Here is a 22,616-nt window from a genome sequence, read left to right on the forward strand (position 1 = left end):
TTCTTTATACCCGTGAGTAGTAACATTCTTTTTTCAAATTTATTAATTTAGGATAGGTCTTCTTGCACATCGCGATTATAATAATTAGTTTTTTAATAATTAGGTTCAACATATGCACTTGAAAATATATTCGTGTTACTTATAAATACGCATGTTAATATTCCGTATGAATATTTGCAAATGGCAAATATCTACACGAATATACCTGTATGACATAAAGATACTTGATTTTTAGCAATGAATCGATCGTGACAATATTAAATCACGTTCGTTTATTTCACTTTGCCTAGAATTTAAAATATGAGTTAAAATTCATTTTTTCCGTACAAGAATGTGTAATATTTTACGTGCAAGAAGGCACTTCGCGACAGGCAGATTTTTGAATCAAAGCAATAATTTTGAACATTGCTTCTGCACTTTCGAGTATGTGCTTTGATAAAGAGATCGCCTGAGATTATTTCTTTGTTAGTAATATAGTTAGAGTCAATTATTCTATTTGAATGAGTCTCAGTCTTTTTCAATTAACGCTATCTTTTTTGCAATATTAAAATTTTATTCTGATTTATTAAATTAATGAAGTGGAGTTACTTAGTTACTATTAAATTAATAAAGTAGAATTAATCAGAAACGAAATAGTAAAATATAAAGTCAAAGAACGTTAGTCCGTTAAATAAAAATTACACAAGCTAATCATCTTTTTAGATCAGGATTTTCAGGTTTAACCCTTTCCGTGCCCATTGTCAGGATCTCATTCACGTGCCCAGGTGCTACTTGAATGGGAGAAAGACATTGGGCACGATGATCTAGAATTAAGTAATATAATAATTTCTCAGCGACTGACGACGCGTTAGTGTATCGTGCACGACGTATTTTCCACATTATGTATGTGTGTTGTTAGGCCGTGGAATTGCGTCGTTTTTTCTCATTCGTTAAAACTTCGAATATTAAAAATGTCGAGACATATACCGATTCAATTTACGTCTCGATACAATCACAATTTATAATAATGTCATCTACACGATTAAGTGTAATCACGCTCTTGATATTGCTATCAATTGCAATTATAATTCCAAGTTTACTTACATTTACTTAAACGATATAATATCGTCAGACGTGTTTTATCACGTTTTACGCAATGGTCACTAGCCTTCGTCAGTCGATTTCATGAAAATGGTACGTACCTTAGAGTGTGTATGATGTTTTAAGCTCGGGTGTCGGAGGCGTCCCGGGACGTCCTCTCTAGTGTAGGACCTTTGCACCCGGGCGTTTGTGTGAGAACCGTGGAGCGGGTGTGTTGGTGTGCCTGTTTTGCCATTTTTAAATATAGCGCTAGGTAGGATAGGTAGTATACTTTCTGGTATGTCTGTTAATTATAAGTAGGTAGGGCCGGGCAGGTTGGCACAGTCTCTGGTCGGGTAGGCACGTTTTCGTGTGACCAACCTGTTTCTGGAAATTTATTTGAAAAATCGACGGTGAAACTGGCACGAGTAGAGCATGCTCTCGTCTCTGGTTTTGCCTTTCGATTTTTCGAATTTCGCGGTCGCGGTCGCGAATGGGCTCGAAACGAACGTTTATCGCTCGAGCACGCACGTGCGAGTGAGCAACGATCACCGCTGTGATCGTTGGTCAGTCCATGTGCACTTCAATCAGCTTCCGCGGTTTATATTTTTATTTTCAATTTTTTTTTTTGTTTGCGATTTAGAAGTCTCGAGCTTAGATATAAGTTTCAGCGGGCATTGCGCCCGAAGAACGAAGAGGCTATAAGCCGAAGAGGCCCGACAAACTGTCACTCAAGAGGGCAACTACTGATGGCTGCCCATCTTCTGGGTCATCCAGAGCATGGGAAGTCATCATTGTTACTACTTTGTCACTATGCTCGCTTTTAGTATTTTTAGTAGTAGTAGTAGTTTTTGTTTCTTTGGCCGATGTATATATCGGTCCATCGTCCCACTGGGCAAATCGCGATTTTTCTTATTAGTGTCGCGAGAGGTTATTTACGGGTTGAATTAGAGTAGCGAAATAACATCGCGGCTTTTTATTAGTGTCGCGAGAGAATGATTACGGTTTGAATTAGATTTGCGATAAAATGATAATCGCGTTTGCTTTAGAGTTGCGAATTACGATATCGCAATTGTCTTTTGCAATTTTTATAATAAATTTTTAGAATTTCTTATAGAACTATACGTATCAGAATTTATCCTGTTTTCTATTGATTAAAATTAGATTGTAAAAATGTTAGTTCTCAATTAATTTTATAGTATTGCAAATAGCAATAGCAGAATATTTCTCATATAATAAATAGTAATTTTTATAAAATTCACTTTAAGAGTTAGCGTTGCGATACTATTCCATCGCGAGTTCTACTAATTTTTCCCTTTAGCGTTGCGATAATGAATGATCGCGTTTTATTCAGTAGAGTTGCGTTTCCAAAATGCCCAAACCCTCCGACTGCATTTGTCGGACATTGTTCCTGGATCACACGATACAGCTACAAGAGCTGTACAAGTGTGATCGTTCTTCGGCAACCATCTAAATGGTTGCACTGCAATATATTGACCCTCCACTCGCGATTTTTCTTATTAGTGTCGCGACAAAATAATTACGGGTTGAATTAGAGTTGCGAAATAACATCGCGGCTTTCTATTAGTGTCGCGAGAGAATGGTTACGGTTTGAATTAGAGTTGCGATAAAATGATAATCGCGTTTGCTTTAGAGTTGTGAATTGTCTTTTGCAAATTTTATTATGAATTTTTAGAATTTCTTATAGAACTATACGTATCAGAATTTATCCTGTTTTCTATTGTTTAAAATTAGATCATAAAAATGTTAGTTTTCAATTAATTTCAGAATATTACAAGTTTTAGTATCAGAATATTTGAAGTAGCTTTTTCATATAGTAAATAGTAATTTTTATTAAATGCAATATAAGAGTTAGCGTTGCGATATTGTTCCATCGCGAGTTCTACTAATTTTTCCTGTTAGCGTTGCGATAACGAATGATCGCGTTTTCTTAAGTAGAGTTGCGTTTATAAAATGCCCAAACCCTCCGACTGCATTTGTCGGACACTGTTCCTGGATCACACGATACAGCTGCAAGAGCTGTGCAAGTGTGATCGTTCATCGGCAACCTCCTAAATGGTTGCATTGCGATATGTCAGCCCTCCACTCGCGATTTTTCTTATTAGTGTTGCGATAAATTAATTACGGGTTGTATTAGAGTTGCGAAATAACATCGCGGCTTTGCATTAGTGTGGCGAGAAAATGATTACGGTTTGAATTAGAGTTGCGATAAAATGATAATCGCGTTTGCTTTAGAGTTGCGAATTACACTATCGCGATTGCCTTTTGCAATTTTTAGAATTTTTCCTGTTTTCTATTGTTTAAAATTAGATTATAAAAGTGTTAACTTTATTCTATAGTATTGCAAGTTGCAATACCAGAATATTTAAAATAGCCTTTTCATATAGTAAATAATTATTTTCATTAAATTCACTTTAAGAGTTAGCGTTGCGATATTGTTCCATCGCGAGTTCTACTTATTTTTCCCTTTAGCGTTGCGACAACGAATGAACGCGTTTTGTTAAGTAGAGTTGCGTTTACAAAATACCCAAACCCTCCGACTGTATTTGTCGGACACTGTTCCTGGATCACACGATACAGCTGCAAGTGCTGTGCAAGTGTGATCGTTCATCAGCAACCTCCTAAATGGTTGCAGTACGATCCCTCGTTATTAGTGTTGCGTATTGCTTAAATACGAGTGCGTAGATTTATATTTATTAGCGTTGCGTATCGAATTTCGGGAATTTTCAAATTTTTCATTTTTCTTTTTTAATGGTAGATTAATTGATTAATAAAGCACTCATCGCGTTTTATTTTGAGAATTTTCTGTTTCATAAATATTAGTAGTAAATTAGCGTTGCGAAACAAGAATATTCAGTTCCACTCTCGGCGTGTTAATCGGGTTTATATAGAGTGGAACATGATCGAATTTTAGTAGCCCTTCTGGCTACTGCTTTGTTTCTTTTTCAGCGCCCCTTATTAATACGCCCCTTATTACTACGTTTATTACTGAAAATACTGCTATAAGACATATTCCTTTGTCACTGTTAACGTTACCATAACTGCTAAGATACAGAACTTTATTTCGAATATATAATGTATATATATATACATGTATGGAATTGTGAGCGATTTCATGCGTAACAAAGTATTATAATGAAATATCTCAATGTTGCTATGAAGGCTTGAAATATTTTTTAAAATTTAATTCATTGCTATTAGAATTAATGCTAGTGATTGTTCGTTCTTAGAACCATAACTTCCAGAATTTTTTCAACCGCGCTATTTTCAATCTTTTATCAGTAATGTAGAATTTTATAAATATTCGAATTTCATTTGCATGAAACAGAAGTTCATTCGCGAGTATCATTCGTTTGTAACAAAAATTCTGCACAAAATGATTGATGTGCATATCTTTCGGTTCACTATGTTACAAGTCACTATGTTCATGTAGGAAATAATAGGTACTGTTAAAAGTTAAAAGACAAAGCAAGTGATTTTATAATAATCGGGTTTTCTCTCATTTTAGTTATTTCAAATGAATTTTGCAATTTTTAATTCAGTTTAAATTCAATTACTTAAAATTCTCGTTTTCAACGTTACCCTAGTTTCGATTAAAAAGATACAAATAATTCTCTATATTTGCTAAAATTTAATCAATATTAATTTTATCTATAATTGACCATTACTAGTAGTTTATTTTTCATATACTAAACGTTCCTATTTTAAAAATGCCTGCTTCTTTTATATACCAAATCCAATTTTCAAAAAATTCAATTACATATTTGAATATTTCATAGCATCTTAAATATGTATGCTTAAGTCTCAAAATAACGAGAGAATTAAAGGAAATGAACAAAAGAAAGAATCTAATATTACGAAATAATGTTTGAGAATCATATATATGTTATAAAACTTTACTAAGCTTTCTTCGGTTGAATTTGTTTCTTCGGTTGAATTTATTTCTTCGGTTCAATTTGTTTCTTTGATTGAACTTGTCCAGTAAATGAGCTTGTTTCAGATTTATCAATTTACAGAAAATACATTTCAGTTACATATTTGGACATTTCATAGCATATTAAATATGTATGCTAGATACCCAAATGATTTTTCTTTCATTGTCTGATTGTCTGATTGTTCAGGCTTCTTCCTGTTTTCCCATTTTTAAGAGAAGCATACTGTGGTCACGTTGGAGTATTTAACTTTTCGATATCTTCATAAGTCTAGTACAACGAGTCGTATGTTTCTTTTGCAAAACTCTAAGTTGTATATGCAGTGTCAGTACTTGCATTTTCCTTCTCTGGTTCCAAGTTAGACAAATGTGTCTTGGATACCAAATGCTGCCAGTAAGGTTACGTATTATTGGTCAATGTTTGTACCGATCGAAGTACTCGTTGTGTAGGAGATAGATGTTGCGTTGTGTATGCTTTGTTTTACGTTTGTAAAGATTCGTCTAAACTGTGTATGGGAGAGAGATGTTGTGTTGTCTATGCTTTGTTTTACGTTTGTAAAGATTCGTCTAAACTGTGTATGGGAGAGAGATGTTGTGTTGTCTATGCTTTGTTTTACGTTTGTAGAGATTCGTCTAAACTGTGTATGAGAGAGAGATATTGCGTTGTGTATGCCTTCTTTCAAGTCTGTTAAGATTCATATACGCGCTGCGTGGGAGACAGATGTTTCGCAGTTAGACTACGAAACAACTATCTCTTCACGCAGGCCCTTGATCACGTAGAGTTTGAACTCGACATTCTTGCCATTAGCTTGAACGTCGAGATCGATGTGTAATGTTAAATAACTCATGGGCGAGTCTCTTGCCTCACCTCCTCGTGGTGAGACCTGGTAATTGACATCGCTTTCCAAAAATTAATCATTGGAAAACGATACTAAGTTAAGAACTACGCACCAGTCCAGTGTGGGTCACCAAAAACCGCGGAAAGAATTTTGGATGATCCATACTGGACTGCAACGTGGGACGCCGTTGGACACCGTGAGACACCGTGCGACAACGGTGGACAACCACCGAGGGACACCGTAGAATGCGTGCGATTTAGCTTTAATTAATCGTAAGATAGATACCTATGTTAAGTACATTGTGAGCTCATTCGGTAGAACGATACTTATCCATCTTGGAACGAAAAATAAGAATCTCGTTTCCCTTGACTTCATCGCTTACCATACTTGAAAAATTGTACCCGCGATTTATCGGTTCGCGATCGCTCAGTTCTTTCAAACTGCCGCGTGGCGTACTCGCTCGAGCGTATTCCGGGTACGTGCGGGTCAACGTGCACTGGACAACTCTTTGGATTCATAGGTCGCCCAAGGACACCTCTTGTCTTGGTGACTACTCGACGACTGCTCGTCGTTTGCCTCGAATCGCGGGCGTTGTCCTGTCCGATTGGTACTTCGGTACTTGGACAGGGACCTGCATTTAATGTCCTCCGTAATTCTGTTCGAACCCGCGAGGGTGGACCCAACTGAACCTTAGGGTTATCTGGTGCACGGGGGTACGTCGCGTAGGTTTGTTAGTTCTTTCGAGAGATCGCGATTACGTTCGTTCCGGGCGAGCCGCGGTTTTTCTTTCATCGTCTGATTGTTAGGGCTCCTTTTCCATAGTAGCCTCATTTTTTTTCTTTCGTTCCAAGTTAGACAAATGTATCTTTGATACGGAATGTTGCCGATAGGGTTGCGAATTATTGTACGATGTTTGTACTGATCGATGTAATCGTTGTGTGTGAGATACATGTTGCGTTGTGTGAGAGATAGATATTGCGTCGTGTAAGCTTTGCTTTACGTTTGTAAAGATTCGTGTAACCGCTGCGTTGGAGATATATGTTTCGCAGTTAGGCTACGAAACAGCTATCTCTTTACGCAGGCCCATGATCACGTAGAGTCAGAACTCGACATTCTTGCCAATAGGTTGAACGTCGAGACCGATGCATAATGTTAAATAAATCATGGGCGGGTCTCGTGCGTAGTCACCTCCACGTGGTGAGACCTGGTAATTGGCATCGTTTTCCAAAAATTAATCAGTTGATTAATCAGTTGATTAATCTTTGGAAAACGATACCAAGCTAAGAACTACGCACCAATCCAGTTAGGGCTTGCCACTGGGCCTTACACGGTTCTTGATGATATTCGCTGGGTTGGCGCACGGGCCATCTCGCGCGACGTAACACGCAGCAAAAGGAGTATTTATTTGACGATAAATAAATTTTAGACTTTTTTGCGTAAAAAAGGGGTGGATGGGTCGCGGTTAGGGTGGATCTCCACTCGCAGCACCTCCTCATGGTGAAACCCGGGCAATCAGTATTGTTTGATATATAATTACTAATTGTATCACTGTACAGTAAAGTAATTAACTGTATAACTGGTATAATTATTAATTATATGGCAAGTAATATGAGCTAATTGGCTGCGATGCTGACTAGGTATTCGTTTAAATGGATATATGATATATTACATTAGTGAAACACTTTTGATACTTAGTCAAGTATAAATAAAAATGGACTATTCTAGAATTAACTCCATTCAAACCTCTTATCGATTACCATGAATAAGCAGGTTTAATGTTCAATTTACCATTTTTTTTTAAAACGGTCGTTTACGTTTCCGAATATCATAGTCTTTTTCTCTACGATTTATATGAGATAAACTGCTGCCGCCCATGTGTCATTCAGTTTGAGGATTACTGTGTGCCCTGTTGCTTAGGCTGATCTACTTTTGTTGTGTAAGGAGGTTTGCTCGCGTGCAGGGATATTTTGGTCGATTTTTAATTGTCAATAAATAAAGAACAAAACCGAAGACGCAATTGTTTTATTTTTGATTTTTTCATTTCAGCTTCAGGAAGTCTTAAATTTTCCGACACCTCTAGCCGAACATTTATACATATATATATATTACGATTCAAGTTAAAACTTACAATATTTTACGTGTAAGACTTTTAATCTTAAACACCACTAATTCAATTTTAATCTTACAAATGGTAAAATCAATACTCGCGTTTTATTAAAATGATAATTATTAAATTAATACAAATAATTATTGTTTCCTGTTTCCTTGTTCACAAAATAAAAAACATGTCGAACATTATCTTAGAAATAAATTTTCGTATTCGTACGCAGTTTCCAGTTTAGGAAAGCTTTTTAGGTTTTATAAAATCGTTATAAATATCGTACGGTTTTATTAGGAATGGAAGGAAGGTTTCAAGCGAAGATCAACAGGAAGGAGAACAGAGATGCACTTGGTACATCGCGTCCTCGATTCGCGCTACTTGAAACCGTACGCGCGTAACCTACAGCAACCATATGAACCCTTCTGAAACGTTTAGCGCAAGTGGGAGAAACGGCTCCCTCCAGAGAGATCATTTATCTTTTAACAAGGCTGTTCTAACAAGTGTACGGTTCTTTGCGAGAGCTTTCCTCTTCGCATCGACGCATTTCGCGATAAGTACGTCATTTTTGAGCTTCCATTCGTTTACGTCAAGACAGTGATGCATTTATTATATGCAGTATAATCCATTAGATTTACTTATTTATATTCTGTTCCTATTCGAATGCAAACGTTTTATTTAGTTACATTTTCGGTATGTTCGTTTATTTACATTTTTAGTGTGTTCTCTTACATTTATGGATTGCATAAATATATTTTAATACCATTTCTGTGATCAGTGGAATCAATTAATTTCATACGAACAATCATTTATCGAAATAATAAAAAAAAACTTTAAGAAAGACGCCTGCAGATTGAAGAAACGTCGAATCCCGCGTGGAAGCGGGTTGCATAACGCTAGGAGTCAGAAAGAGTGTAATCGTGTGATTAATTAGCAAAGTTACTTTTATTGTTTAACTATATTCTAAACACGCAGACGCAGCATACGTACAATGAATAAAAATTGGCAGTGTATGTGAGAAAATTTTCATCCACTTTAAATGCTGGCTTTCCCCGTAACTTGCTTGATTTATATCAAAAGTGATAATGAGTATCTATGGTTTACATTTCATCTAACGAGGAAACATGGGAAAATCTTTCTTCTCATAAGAATATTTTAATGCTACATTTATTTAACGATACGCTTTCTCCTGGTCGCACGATCTCTCGGTGTGTACATTTATTCGTTACCTCATTTTCAATACCATATACGAATGGAATTAAAACATTGTGATCAAAGTGATCACCCAATGTATTTGCTTAGAAATTTTATCACGCTTAAAATATTAAAAAATACAAAGCTTCTCCGTTATTTTCAGTGAAGACGAATTCGAGGTAGTTGTTTTCTCTATTCTCAACGTGTCGTGGCGTAACATTTATTCACATTCGTCTTCCTAAGATAACAGGAACGACTGCCCCAGTTCCCTTATCTCCAACATATATTTTCATTCACAAATATTCCAATTTTTTAACAAATTCTTTCCCACCACGTATACCTCAAATCTCTTAATAAAATGCGAAGAATCTTCAACAAGTCTCGTCGTAACCGTGCTCAGAGCCAGGCACGACGTAATTAGGATCGCAGACAGTGTCCTTGACAGCCTGCTTAACATTAGCTTTGAACACTCTATAGTTAATCTTGCTACTATCGATACTTCCATAAAGGTACATGGCTAACTTATTAGAAATGAGCCAAATATTCTGATCGTATTCATGATCAACCTTGATGTCATTGGGGAAGACCAAGGACAAATTACTAGTCCCTATAACTCCAAGATTCTGTGGAATATATTCCTTCCTGGTGTCCCAACACCAAACAGAGTCTCTGGTCACCATATTGAAGAACATCACTCCGTTTCTATCGATCACGGAACCGGAAGAATGACCATAGTCTTTGGCTCTAGGTCTACCAATCGGCATAAAAAGTTCCGTATTCTCTTCGGCTGTCTTTTTATCAGCGAGAATAGACGTCGAAACGGCGAATTCCCGGAAGCTGGACATAGGATGGAAAAACAAGGTTCTATCGTCGTGGATATCCACTGGACTCAGCGCTATCCCGAAAATTCCATCCGTCCATTGGAATTTTATACCATGGAGTTCGTATTTGGCGGCCAAAGGATCAGGGTAAAAGAAGTGATGCTGGATTCTGAAGGAGGAGTCCTTGAAGAAGTCGTAGACCAATAATCCATAGCGGAACACGTCCGAAGCGTAAGCTACCGCGGAATGACAATTCTCGTTTCTGATGTCCACTACTATGTTCGAGTACAACGAATCTTCCTTTACTTGATCACTCGGTATAATGTATTTTCTGAGAAGAGTATCTGTCGTTAGGTCGAAGATGAAGATGGCCGGAGGACAAGCTGATTTGCCTCCTTTCGCGATGTCTACTTTGCCCGAGTCTAGGACCCACAAACGGTCGCATTCGTCCACTTGCACTCTAAAGACGGAAGTCAGTCCATCGCAGTTACCTGGTAATAAAATAACGTTCGCTAATATTCACGTTAAGAATCATACATTATGCGACAGCATTTAGCAACGATATTTAGCCACACGATTTTATCGATATCAAAGCTCTCTTCATGGTAAATGCTTTCTAGTGAGCCATTACACATACAGAATCCGGCCGAATAACATATAGATTCCTTGTGAAAAAATAAGAAAAATATGTGGAATAAAATTTGCTCGTTCTCGGCTTAGTTTTCGAGAAAATTGAATTTGAAAGCTTAGAAAGTATATGGGGCTAATAGCGGCCTGGACGGAACTAAATAATCGACAGGAGGTCACTCCACGTGTGAAAACAAGTTAGTCGGAAATGTAGAGTAAAATATCTTCGCAAGACACTTTGTTTTCGAGAAAAATTAATTTGAAAATTTATCATACGCATGTACTATATACGTGTTATTCGGATCTTGCACGTATTCAAGTACGCTAACCTGGTCGATGCCATCCCCAGTCTGGATAAGGTCTCAATTTGGGACTTTTCGTCTTGGAAGGTTTGGGCACGGTAGCCAACGTAACCGGAATACCGTCTTTCCATTTTGGAAGAGTAATGAAAACCTTGTCTCTCCAAATTTCCAGTCCCAGCGGTAAGTTGTTCTCCGCGATAAAATCTCCGTCGTAAATAGCCGAATCTCGAGCCTCGACGCTGTCGTAGGTATAGTCAATCGTGGACCACGCGTAAACCTGTCAAATTATTAGGAAGTTTTATCCGAAACGTGTTTACGTATTTGCCTGGATTCTTCGTGAAACTTACCAATTCCATAGCAGGTCCAACATAATCGTCTTCGATTTGCCCTCGTCCAGAATCGTAATTAAATCCATGAGATTCCAGTTGATTCACCGAATGTGGATCCGTCCTAAGTAGGTTTCTTTCTGGTAGTCTCGAGCGAAACCTTTTCTCGAAAGATTTCGAGAAATATTCCCTCGAGTCCGGCGTCGAACCATAAAGATGATTGTTGTATTCTGGAGTCGTGGACAATCTCTCCAGCGAATTCTCCTCGAGTTTTGGTGAGTCACAGTTTATGTGGCCAGGAAGCTCATCGTGGCTCGATATCAGGGTTTTGTAGTTCCTTAAAGACTAGAGTATTCGATATTTAGTACCAGAATTCGTGGAAATTATACCGTGTAGCAACTATAGTAAGTACTATGTTATATAAATTTACTCTTAAAGTTACCAATAATTGAGGTGGAAAATTTCAATTATCAACTCGGTTTTATTATCCTGAAATCCATTCGAGAATGAACTTGAATTACTCTCATTTGGAATTACTTTAGTGTCTCTTACAAGAGGTAATTGTATGTTATTAAATTACATCAGAGGGAAAGCGTTCGTACCGAGCGAAAGCCCGAAGGCACGCTTCTTTGGCTGATGGTTCCAAGATCGCGTGAAAGCGCGTTGCTTGCAGGCTGGATCGCGATCTCCTGAAGACCGAGCAGGCACATCGACAGCAGCCACGGCATCACGTTCGCCATGCCTAAAAAGAAAGGAGATTCCGATACATGCGAGGAAACTACGACCTTCGTTAGCCGATTTCTCAACCAAGTTCACGTTGACCCGGTTATCGCGATCGAGCGTAACCATTTTGCCCTGAGCGACGTGAATTTGATAATCGTTATGCAATGGCTATTGGATAATAAACGGACAAGAGGCAGCAGTACGTGGAAAGATCGATGGTATAATTTACTTCTGATGACAGCTGTGAGATCCAGATTTCAATTTTTTACGCTAATCAATACCATAACGGGATTTACGAGTCTCTGAATTATTTTTACGATGATACCATTTTGAAAAAATGGCCTCGAAAAATATAAATCTGGAAGTAAAAAGAAAGACTGAGATCGTCTTAAAGTTTGCATTGAATTTTTTCGTTTGAATGTCATAGACATTTATTTGACATTTGGCGAAGCAAAGGTAAGCGGATGAAAGATCGATCGATGATAAGGAATTCATAACGGTATTTTCAACCAAATTGGATCTACGAAAATCACCGGAGGATAGAACGCGAGTTATGGCTGCAATGGTGCCCTATACCTGGCGATATCGTGACAAGCTTCTACAGTTATCGCTACTTTCCTATCGATACCTCTCTACGGTATAGTTTCTTGGCCAGGTTTATGACTCTAATAATGTCTTTGCAAGCGAGATTCGAATCAAACGATTATTCTCAATGGATAAATTTATAGCCTTCCTTTTAGTTTTTCAGTAAAATATAAAATCTTTAAAAACCTATTTCTCGAAGAAACTGAAATGTCACATTAAAATGGAACTTTACAGGACATTTAACTTTGCTATTTCATTACATGTAATTCTTTATTCGTGCTTTACTGTTTCATTTAAACGTTTCATCTAAATACACGATGTGCGTGAATATAAAACTTGTGAACAAGATATTTACGCCACTGTAATGTATTATCCAGCAAAAAGATAAGCATCTTTTCTCAAGCTGCGTTAATTATAATACAATAATTGCTGTACAAATTTACTACGGCTAGTAGAATATTTAAAAAATGTAAAAAATTGATCGAAGAAATTGAAAAGGATCTCATTGAGTATGATGATCATTCGTGATGGGAACTTGTGAATGAAAATCGTGGTATTGGTATTAAGTATACCAAAATACGCACGTTGAAGTTGCATCACCGGTTGTGAGAGACCGTAGTGTATAACATGCAATTAACACGAGCACGTTCGCGTCAGCCAGGAAGACGGCGGATTTAAAAGGAAAGCGAACGCGCTCGTAAATCCAAGATGATTTTGCAGTTTAACAACTTTCAAGGTGACGACAGCCGCTTGACCAGACTTTCCCTCGAGAAAATCAAGAAAAACGATCCACTGGAAATGGAATAGAAAAACAATTTTTGTCTCTAATGTCAATTTCTTTGACACAAAGGAAAATCACCAAATTGTTCACTCCACGTAAAATGTCACAGTGTGTCGTCTCCTCGTTGAATGTGTTTTAACGCAAACAAATTTGAAGTAAAAACAAGTATACAGCATTTGACTAAAAAAAAAAAAAAACAAAAATTAACTTCGAAATGTCGTCACTTCACATGCAAAAAAGTTATGTTCGTCGCATAATGTCATCCTCTATCGGTCCTTACGAGATATACACCTACTTTTAACAGAATTATTCAGAACTTTTTTATTCTAGAATTTATTCATTTTATTATTCAGAACTATTCTAACCATTCACCTTTTTGCAACGCGACAAGTTTCATCCAGCATCCAACGACACGTATCTCATCAACGCGAAAGTGAAGCGCGGGACATAGCCAATAAATTCCAATGATATTTCACGCTTCGCCGCTATAAACTGACGATATGGAACAAGACAAAGGAAGGCTTGCGAAATAATTGAACTCACAGTGTGGGTTCTATCCTTTCGATCAAAGTACCTGCAAGATTCCTCGGAAGTACGAAGAACGTTCTTCAAGGTGACCCACTGACTCTCAGTCTTCCTTGGCCACGGTAATTAATCGGAACGATCGATGTATCGTCGACTGATACTCGAGTTAAGCGTAGAAACTGTAAGCAAGAAACTCCAGCTGGACTTTTGCAAGAAGGATCGAGAACAACGCGCGACAGATGACGGTCAAATGAAGATGTTCGCTCGGGATGAGAGCGTGGATGTTACCCGACTGCCATATTCACTATCCGGGTCATAAGTGTGTCTAGGTGTACTACGAAAGGAGAGAATGGCGAATCCCTTCTCTCGAAGAAGATTTTCCCTCTCGTCGGAGGCACCGCGGTATAGGTCATTGGCGGCGAGTTCATGAGAGCTCGTTCCGTGCTCGTGAAACGAAGAAAAAGAGAGCCGTCCACACCCGCAACTATGTCATATCACGCGAAAATGTTTTAACGATCGGTAACACGAGCTACGTACCATGCGGAACTCGTTAACCCGTTTTAATTGCTTTCTTCCTTAATGCTTGGAGATCGGGTCTATCGTTATCGTTATAAATCGTTTCACACGTAGGAAATTTATCTGATAAATATAACACGTATATATAGGAATGTCGTTCGTAACAGTTAACGAGAAAACGACAGAAATTGCGTTTGAGAAATACTGATAATTAACGGTCGAAATAAATGGGCTCTATGGCGAAACTGATCCAAGACAATAATTACGGCGATAGGTGACATTTTAGCGTACTTGAGCGTGCACTTAATTTCTCACGTTCTAATACTATAGTGGAAGCTATTACCGACGATGATTGCAAATAAATCGATGATTAGTTTGATGAATAGTTAAAAGACAATTTCGTTCGGTAGCTTCTCCCATGGCGGTATTTTTTACATCGTACTATGTTCTTTGAGGTAGCTGCAATCCGATCGTGTGTTCCTATCGTTAGAAAATTTCAGTTCAAAGCGATTTCAGTCTAAACAATTGCAATTTAAAATAAGAAACGATAGACAACGGATACGATTAATGAGTATGTTAACTGGACGAATGATTTAATTAAACGAACGAGATTGTTGTTATTGTTTGTTCGTATCGTAAATCATGTTGGCCAAGTGTTTATCGATTAAGTAACTCTACTTGTATTTTCAGGAACATGAATTCTGGCTCTGCCATAACGTTTCTCGCAATCTAGCTCAGCAACAAACTCGCTACTTGCCCCGATGCTCGATATTCCGAACGAGTTTTGAAGCAATCGTTCGAAGTTACGAAACAGGGGGATTCGTTGGGCCGAATGCATCGGAGCATCGTTACGCCAGCATTAATCTCGTGAGAACTCTTTAGTTGCTTCGATCAAAGTAGATACGAACCATGAAGAAGGAGGAGAAGAAGAAGAAGAAGAGGGAGCAGGAGAAAGAGGGACAGGAGAGACAGAGATAAATTAAACGCGCGGATGATTGAAATTCCGCGGAGATTGTCAGCCATTCAAGGCAAAAGCATTTCACACTTGTTTAACGATCGCTTGGAAAAAGTATGCGTTCGAGAGACTGCGTTTATATCGATGCGATAGATTCTTCTTGGGTCCTCGCTGCTTTTATGAATTGATCGATAACTTGAAAATTCTAATGCAAATTTTAATGGCTCGCCACGTTCGAGTACCTAACGACCGAATAATTCGAGCATGTTCGACATTGTCTCGTAGCAGATTGGCACACACGTCGCGTCGTTCGATTGTCGAAAGCGAGGAAAATCGCATTGCGCAATGACAAATTACGATAGTCGTTGCCATGTCGAAGCAGTGAAAAACGACCGAACAATCGCACGTGTATATAGGTTTTCCCGGAAAGTGATTTGTTTTACGAGGTAAAGTTATTTTTACGAGGACACACCGGCCAAACGCCAGCATTGTTCTTACGCGGCGAAACTTTGTTTAATTTTACGACGTAATGGCACGCGGTCTTATTCGACTTATATTTTGAGTATTTTTTTTTTTAATTAAAATGAATCGCAAATTTTCATTCGAATATTCCATATCGACGTTTCGATTTCACGAATCCACTGTTTTACGTATTCTTGCATATCATACGCATTTGCTACATTTTTATGCCTTTGTTATCCGCAGTCTAACGTTTCTTTTTTTTTTTTTATTTTATTTTGGTTATTTTACAATTTGTCCTTATGGACATTTGGTAAAATGTTATATCTTATTGGTGAAGAAAAAAAAATAAAATAAAAATAAATATAGCATGTGAGTGGCTACCCCCAGCGGGGTGCCAGCTTCATTTTTTCTAAGTTATATCTTTTATGTCGCAGTCTAAAGTGTCAGAATATTTTTGTATTCTAAATATTGTTAACCTCATACTATTATCTTCGTCGTTATTATTACTGCTACGTTTGTTACACCACGCCGCTCGCTGCTATTTTTACAATCATTGGTAATACGTATTACTATTTCTTCGTTCTTCTAAATATACTCTCATACGATGTTTCGCAATTAGAAGAAAGTTCATACTACAAACGCTTCATGCCGTAGTCGCAAACCGACGTTCAAACTTGCCTGTGCCAGATGTGTCACGCATTTTAGGTAACTTTTGACCAAAACAGCCATGGTAGTACTTGGAATTAGGGGTGTCCCAGCTGTAACCAAAAGAATGAGTCGGAGAGACGTAGGCATAGCTGTTGGATTGTTTGATAAGGTTGGTCGACGTCCATGAATTCTTCGACCAACCGCGCGTTCCAACTTCCGATTCGATACTTCTCCTTTTTCTCGTCATGGCATGTCTGCAAAAAAGAGAGACGAGAGATCACCTGTACGTCTCAATTAAGTGGCGCAATTGGGTCATCGAGAAAGTGTCGTGGAAAAACGTGGACCGCAATATAATAGCTGCCATTCAAGGCGCTACATACTATTTCGTAATAGCTGCGGCCACTCGACTACGAGTTTTTCTTGTTTTGCTGTGTAAAGCTATTTGTACGATGATAACATTTTTGAACGAATCAGTTTCTGTATTAATTTCAGGTGTTGGAATAATAATATCTTTCTAATCCTTCTATAATTTTCTAATACGGCAATATTTCAATTTAATTTATCGATTGAAAATGTTTTGCTAAGTCGGCGAGTATTCACTGGAAAATATCTGTGACAAATGTCAGGCTTTTATCTTGTACCTTCTGGTTGTAGGAGTGCATTAAACTTTTAAGGTTCTTTCTCGGCAGCTGCGAGAGAAATATTCGCTGTTTACTCGACAATTTCACAATATAACCCGAAAAAAGCGAATTATTTAAACACAAAAAGAAAAGTACACGTTTCCCCACAGCCCACGCTAAAAACCGTTTACTTTAATCTCAAATGCTGTCGCAAGAATCACGTTACTTGCCTATTTAAAAGAAGAATATACGCGAGTTAAAACTTGTTAATGTGAAATTCAAATGTAACAGCCTTGTTATGTGTACATATTATGTAATATGTTATATTGTAATGAATAAACATTGATCTTACGAAGGTACTTACATTGAACGTATTCGTTACATTTATAACACGAAATTTGAACCAATGTCGCGTTAATATTTTCGCGTCAACGAATCGACATTTAACACGCTTGCTTAACAAACGTGTGAACAAGCCGGAAGACGAAGTATCAGCACGGAACGCAAGTGCATCGAGAGAAAGATGCATGCTCGCGCATGTAAATTAGACGCAATTAAATATCGATACGCTTTCCCTTTTTACCATACACATTCTGCCTTCGGCATATTGTAAATTTCACTCGTATTCGTTAAAATATTACCGAGAGATGTGTCGAACGAATCGTTCGCGTTTAAAGAATAAAAGAAGGAAGCGGAAACGCTCCTTCCTCCAACTTGATGTTAAATAAAAAACGAATCTCTAGCGATTTGTCTCGATCGTATAAAAGTCAAGCTCATGGTCGAACCGACTGAAAAGCCACAGAAACAAATGATCCACATTATCCGAAACGCTACCTATCTCGTTCCAATGACTCGTTCGACAAGTGGCGCGAGACAAATGCCGCGAATTAAGAGTAAACACTGCTTTTCACCGGATAATGTACTTTCGGTTTCGCCAACTATTTCCTGTCTATATCCAGGAATTCTCTCTGCCAGCGAATAGGAATATTACGGAATATCGACTATCGAAGAGGAACAATACGGTTAAACGTATTGCTACAATGGATATATTTCCTGGTGAACTAACGTCCAGGCGAATACATCAGAATGAACAAATATATCTAAAGCCTTGTAGGAAACTACGTTGTTTTTCAGATGACTAATTTTCGTCGACTTACCTGATTATGTATCTTCTCTGTATAGTTGCAATAATAGAAACACGTAGAAAGATCCTCGCTTCCTTTAGAAATTTCTTAATTTTGTTTGATCCGATCGAATACGGAACAGCGTATCATAATAAATTACAAGAACGTGCTATTACGGATTTATGAGGAAGAAAGTTTCCAAGCCTTTTTATTCTTTTAAATTCACGAGGTACTTGAGAACGATATGGTAGAAAATATACATCGAGACGTAGATTTTTCTTCTTTTGAGGTGCCACTTCTTACGATTGTTCGATTTTCTCAGATGTAATTGGTATACAGAACGATGCACAGAACCGCTCGAGATTATTTAATCGCGCGTACTGACACTCGAGGACCGATGGACAGACTGAAATTGGATCGTACGGTTCGGCCGAACCGAGAAAGCAGAAAGCAATGTTTTTCTACTTCTACAACCACCGCTTTTCGTGCTCGTTGTTTTCTTTTTATATAAACATAATAATGCATCTAATAAAATATTCAATTGATAATAACAGCGTTAAACGCAGGTAGTTACTTCATCGAATAATTACTGTAACGTTTACGTTACGTCATACTTTATTTTTATCTAGTTATAATTATCGGAGGAACATCGAAATATTTTTGATAATATCAATGAAATTTAATTTAAAACGAGTTGTGTAATATCCTCAGTTCGCTATTACTTTCATTTGTTTTTTGAATTCTAATTGAATTACAAAGTGAATTAGAAGTTGAAGTTGAACTGTGCGGGAAAGTTAATGTGGATGGATAAGCTTCTGGAATACATACACCTTGAAATTTTATCGAAACATCGCGAATAGAAATATCAAGAACTTTGTTCGCGTTCAATCGTTCTAAATGCTACGAATTTAATTAATTATCGAATAATAGAATGAACGTGAAACTCATGAGCGATCTACCTTACATTACTGGCGTTTATCTTTTCGATAACTCGTTTCTGTAAATTTATTTATCACAAAAACATAACATAAATAATCATAGATTCGAAAAGCGCATTTTGTAAAGTAATGTCTGTAATATCATCGTCTTTTTCTATTTTCCGATTTACGGATTCGATCTGGTGTGACCTTTGGACGATTCAACTTACCAACTATCGTAACAAATTGACAAACTGTTGGTCGAAGAATTAAGTAAAATACAAAAGAACATACTGATGGAGTCATTAAGAAAACCTGTTTCTTGTATAGCCGTCTAGAGCCCACGCGAGTCATCGCCATTTATAGTACTTATCGTGTTCCATAATCTATAATTTTTATTTATCGCCTTTAACAATGTACTGTAATAATTTACATAAGACGAAACTCGATCTAAGAAACTTCAAAAAGTTACGTCATTTCTGTTATATTAAGAACGATTGATTTATAGGAACCCCTACGGTCAGTTCGGGAAGAATTACTCAACATGCAACAGGTTTTTCAAACAGAAAGGAGAGTTTCTGTTTTATTGCGTAAGTGTTTTAAATTGATCGATTTAATTAAAAGAAAAGTAAAGCGATGACGATCGAAATGAAGGTATCCAGAAACAAATGTCGAAAGAACAGGTCATTCTGTTCGAGTGATCGCATAATTAGGCTTTAAGGTACGATTATCTCTAGACAATAAACCTTTTCTTCTTTTCCCTCCCTTTTCTCCTTCTTTTTATTTCCCTTCATTTTTCCTTGTTTACTTCGTTTCTCGGTACATAAATGTAAAACGCTGTATTTGCGCTTGCAATAGAAATAAACTTTTAAAAGGTACACTGAAACTAAGACGATAATATCACACCAATATTAATAATATTATCACACCAAGTATATTATATATTTCATTATTTTATCCCCGACCTACGATATAACCGAGTTTCGTGTAATATTTATTTCATATCGAGAACAGGATTTTAATATATTTATCAATAGATCACACAACGTCGAATAATTGACAGCGAGTGCCCCTTATCAATCTTGCCACGTCTCCTTTCAAAATTCGGAAGTTCACGTCATCGTAATCTAAGGTCCCCGTTGCTATTCTTTGATATTTGTTAGTCATTGCCCACAGCTCTTCTCTTCCAAGGCAATCCTTCACTTTCAGACCGCTGGTGAATTGGAGAGTCTGTCTATTCCTAGCGACTAGTCTCTACAATTGCAAAATTGCGTTAATTTCTTCAATTTTGTTTCTTAAAAAATATAACGAGCAATATAATCGAAAGGAGAAGATTAAAAATGTCTATACGTGACTACTCACGATATTCTCCCTCCTAAGCGGACGAAATTCGTTCCGGCAGCCAATGGACGTATCACTCACGAGTCCAAAGAAAACAGCTCCGCTTGTCGATACCGCTTTAGCGCTCGATTGAGTCCATAGAATATCTTCGGCCCTGAACATCATAGATGAAACATAAACGTTTATGAAATTCCCAACTTGTAAGTTGATAAAATGCTTCGATAATTCTCAGTTTTCTTCCCGTCCATTTTGTCCAGCAGTTACAACTCTGACGAAATCTCATTTTAACGAATAATACCAAACCAATCAAATATGTATATAAATTCTTATGAATGAATGTATTTTAATCTTCAAACGTTTCATTCGTCAGAACGATAATTCGCCAGAGCCATAAAGACGTAAAGATGGAGTACGTTACGTTTTTAGCTCGATCACGCACTATATCCTTACATCATGGTCAGGTCACGCATTCGCGTGTTAACCACAGCGTAACACGTCAACGAACTATTTATCAATTTATATTTACTCTTGATACTGCACTTGATCGCCCTGAAGCTGCATCAACTGGTACGTGTTAACATAGTCCAAATTATGAGAAGACATAGGACTGAAATGAAGATTGGCCGTCACGGGGGATATAGCCATTCCCACGATACCGTCTTGTAATTGAAAACTTGTCCCGTCGATCGTGTAATTTGTATATCTGGGATCGAAGTTGAACGCGTTCGAAGTTAGTCGCCGAAATGAACTGCCGTCGTAAACGATTAAACCATAACCATCTGCATCCGCTATGTACACCTGTAGCATCAACAAGTATATTTCACTAATTCCAGTAGAGTTACAGATGTGCGATCAAGATTTAACCCTAACAGATAAGACGTGGAAGAAGACTCACGTAGATTCTGTTGCAATCACGATCAAAAGTTTGAACCGCTGGAGTTACTAATAATCCCTGACCCGACGTCGAGTTTATCGCGATGTTCTCCGGTATTTCAATTTGTTGCAGCAGCTCAGAGGTTGTTAGATCGAAGACAACGAGCTTGGCAGGACACACGTGATCATCATTGATAACACCCGTGTCTAAGACCCACAGTCTGTCGCATCTGTCGATCTGATAGAAATATAATAGTAAATATTATATGATAGCGAATTTATCTTCCATCAAACGAGTTCCTGCCCATTTATCTAAATACAAACTCCTACTATAGTATAGTATAGTATATATATACGAAGAATCGCTACTAGCGGTGAGAAATTATTATACGGCTTCTAGTCCGATGTGTTCAGATAAATAGAGTTCTGTTGAAATTATAGAGAAATTTCGAATTACCGAAACTCTGTAAACGCTTATAATGTTAGAACAATTTTCAGTGCTTGTCCAGTTCCAATTGGGGTACGGTGTCAGAAGAGGGCCACCAGGTCCACGTTTATCAGATATGACGTTCAAAGACGAAGGCACGCCTTTGTCCCTTATCACCGTGACAAATGTCAGATCTTTAATGAAGAGTACGAAGAATATTTAATTAACTGTTTTCTGCGAGGAGAAATAATATAGTAACTGATACTTTACTGCGCCATCGATCCACGTCTATGGGATTGACTGTCGTATAATTGTATTCTCCAGAATTGATGGCAGCTTGCCTTCTTGCTTCACTTCCGAAATCAAAGTCAATATATCTCCATTCGTAAACCACACGCATCGCATTTTCCAAGTTCCTCGCAAATGGATTATAAGAATTTATCCAGAAAGTAGAGCCTTGACAAATGATACCAAGGAACACGACCAACAACCATGGCGTTAACATGGTGCTGAAGAATAATTTGTCCCGTCAGACAAGATAAAAATCACAAATGGAATATGCAGGCAGAGACAATAGCACCTGCGCGAAATTGTAGCAATGAAAATGCAATATGCGTGAAAGGATTCTAACAAGGAAATGCGAAATTATGACCAATGTTCGGGCAATAAATACAAGTGGTAACGGCCTTCTATATTTCAGACAGATAAGATAATAAGTATTGTTCTATGTTTCCTGCAACTTTGACACATTTTAAGATATTAAGTGGCAGGTAATGATTTATTAAACAATGATTATAGATAATTCTTGGTAAATGAATGAATTCCTGATGAAACAGGAGAACATGTCCTGTACCGTTGACACGACTTTTCATACGCATTTAGTGAAAATTTGATGCAATTG

At 37.5% G+C, this 22,616-nt stretch overlaps 2 protein-coding genes across 3 annotated transcripts; both read right to left on the bottom strand.

Moving 5' to 3' along the window:
- Positions 1 to 9,097: 9,097 nt before the first annotated feature.
- LOC132916422 (protein yellow-like) lies at positions 9,098 to 18,445 on the bottom strand. Of its 2 annotated transcripts, XM_060976415.1 has the most exons (6): positions 18,191 to 18,445; positions 16,444 to 16,667; positions 11,821 to 11,960; positions 11,240 to 11,563; positions 10,920 to 11,169; positions 9,098 to 10,454 (listed from the first exon to the last, which is right to left on the bottom strand). In XM_060976415.1, the coding sequence occupies exons 2-6, from the start codon at positions 16,658 to 16,660 to the stop codon at positions 9,514 to 9,516; spliced, it is 1,872 nt and encodes a 623-aa protein (XP_060832398.1). In that variant the 5' UTR covers positions 16,661 to 16,667; positions 18,191 to 18,445; the 3' UTR covers positions 9,098 to 9,513. The 2 variants fall into 2 exon arrangements, with proteins under 2 accessions (XP_060832398.1, XP_060832397.1); XM_060976414.1 differs by lacking the exons at positions 16,444 to 16,667; positions 18,191 to 18,445 and adding an exon at positions 13,882 to 14,542.
- Positions 18,446 to 19,992: 1,547 nt separating this feature from the next.
- LOC132916429 (major royal jelly protein 2-like) lies at positions 19,993 to 22,364 on the bottom strand. The gene is made up of 6 exons (XM_060976434.1): positions 21,986 to 22,364; positions 21,746 to 21,909; positions 21,311 to 21,526; positions 20,942 to 21,213; positions 20,437 to 20,569; positions 19,993 to 20,328 (listed from the first exon to the last, which is right to left on the bottom strand). The coding sequence occupies exons 1-6, from the start codon at positions 22,218 to 22,220 to the stop codon at positions 20,113 to 20,115; spliced, it is 1,236 nt and encodes a 411-aa protein (XP_060832417.1). The 5' UTR covers positions 22,221 to 22,364; the 3' UTR covers positions 19,993 to 20,112.
- Positions 22,365 to 22,616: the final 252 nt, after the last annotated feature.

The sequence above is a fragment of the Bombus pascuorum genome, chromosome 2 (genome assembly GCF_905332965.1).
Source record: "Bombus pascuorum chromosome 2, iyBomPasc1.1, whole genome shotgun sequence".
Lineage (NCBI taxonomy): Eukaryota > Metazoa > Arthropoda > Insecta > Hymenoptera > Apidae > Bombus > Bombus pascuorum.

What these genes read in the sequence shown, in the direction of transcription:
- LOC132916429 (XM_060976434.1), bottom strand. Translation starts at nt 22,220, where the DNA reads ATGTTAACGCCATGGTTGTTGGTCGTGTTCCTTGGTATCATTTGTCAA. An exon ending in AGACGTGGATCGATGGCGCA is followed by an intron (nt 21,910 to 21,985) that starts GTAAAGTATCAG and finishes TCTTCATTAAAG; the next exon opens with ATCTGACATTTGTCACGGTG. An exon ending in GATCAAGTGCAGTATCAAGA is followed by an intron (nt 20,570 to 20,941) that starts GTAAATATAAAT and finishes TATGATGTTCAG; the next exon opens with GGCCGAAGATATTCTATGGA.
- LOC132916422 (XM_060976415.1), bottom strand. Translation starts at nt 16,660, where the DNA reads ATGACGAGAAAAAGGAGAAGTATCGAATCGGAAGTTGGAACGCGCGGT. An exon ending in GCGTGACACATCTGGCACAG is followed by an intron (nt 11,961 to 16,443) that starts GCAAGTTTGAAC and finishes CTTTCTTTTTAG; the next exon opens with GCATGGCGAACGTGATGCCG. An exon ending in CTGGGGATGGCATCGACCAG is followed by an intron (nt 10,455 to 10,919) that starts GTTAGCGTACTT and finishes TTTTATTACCAG; the next exon opens with GTAACTGCGATGGACTGACT.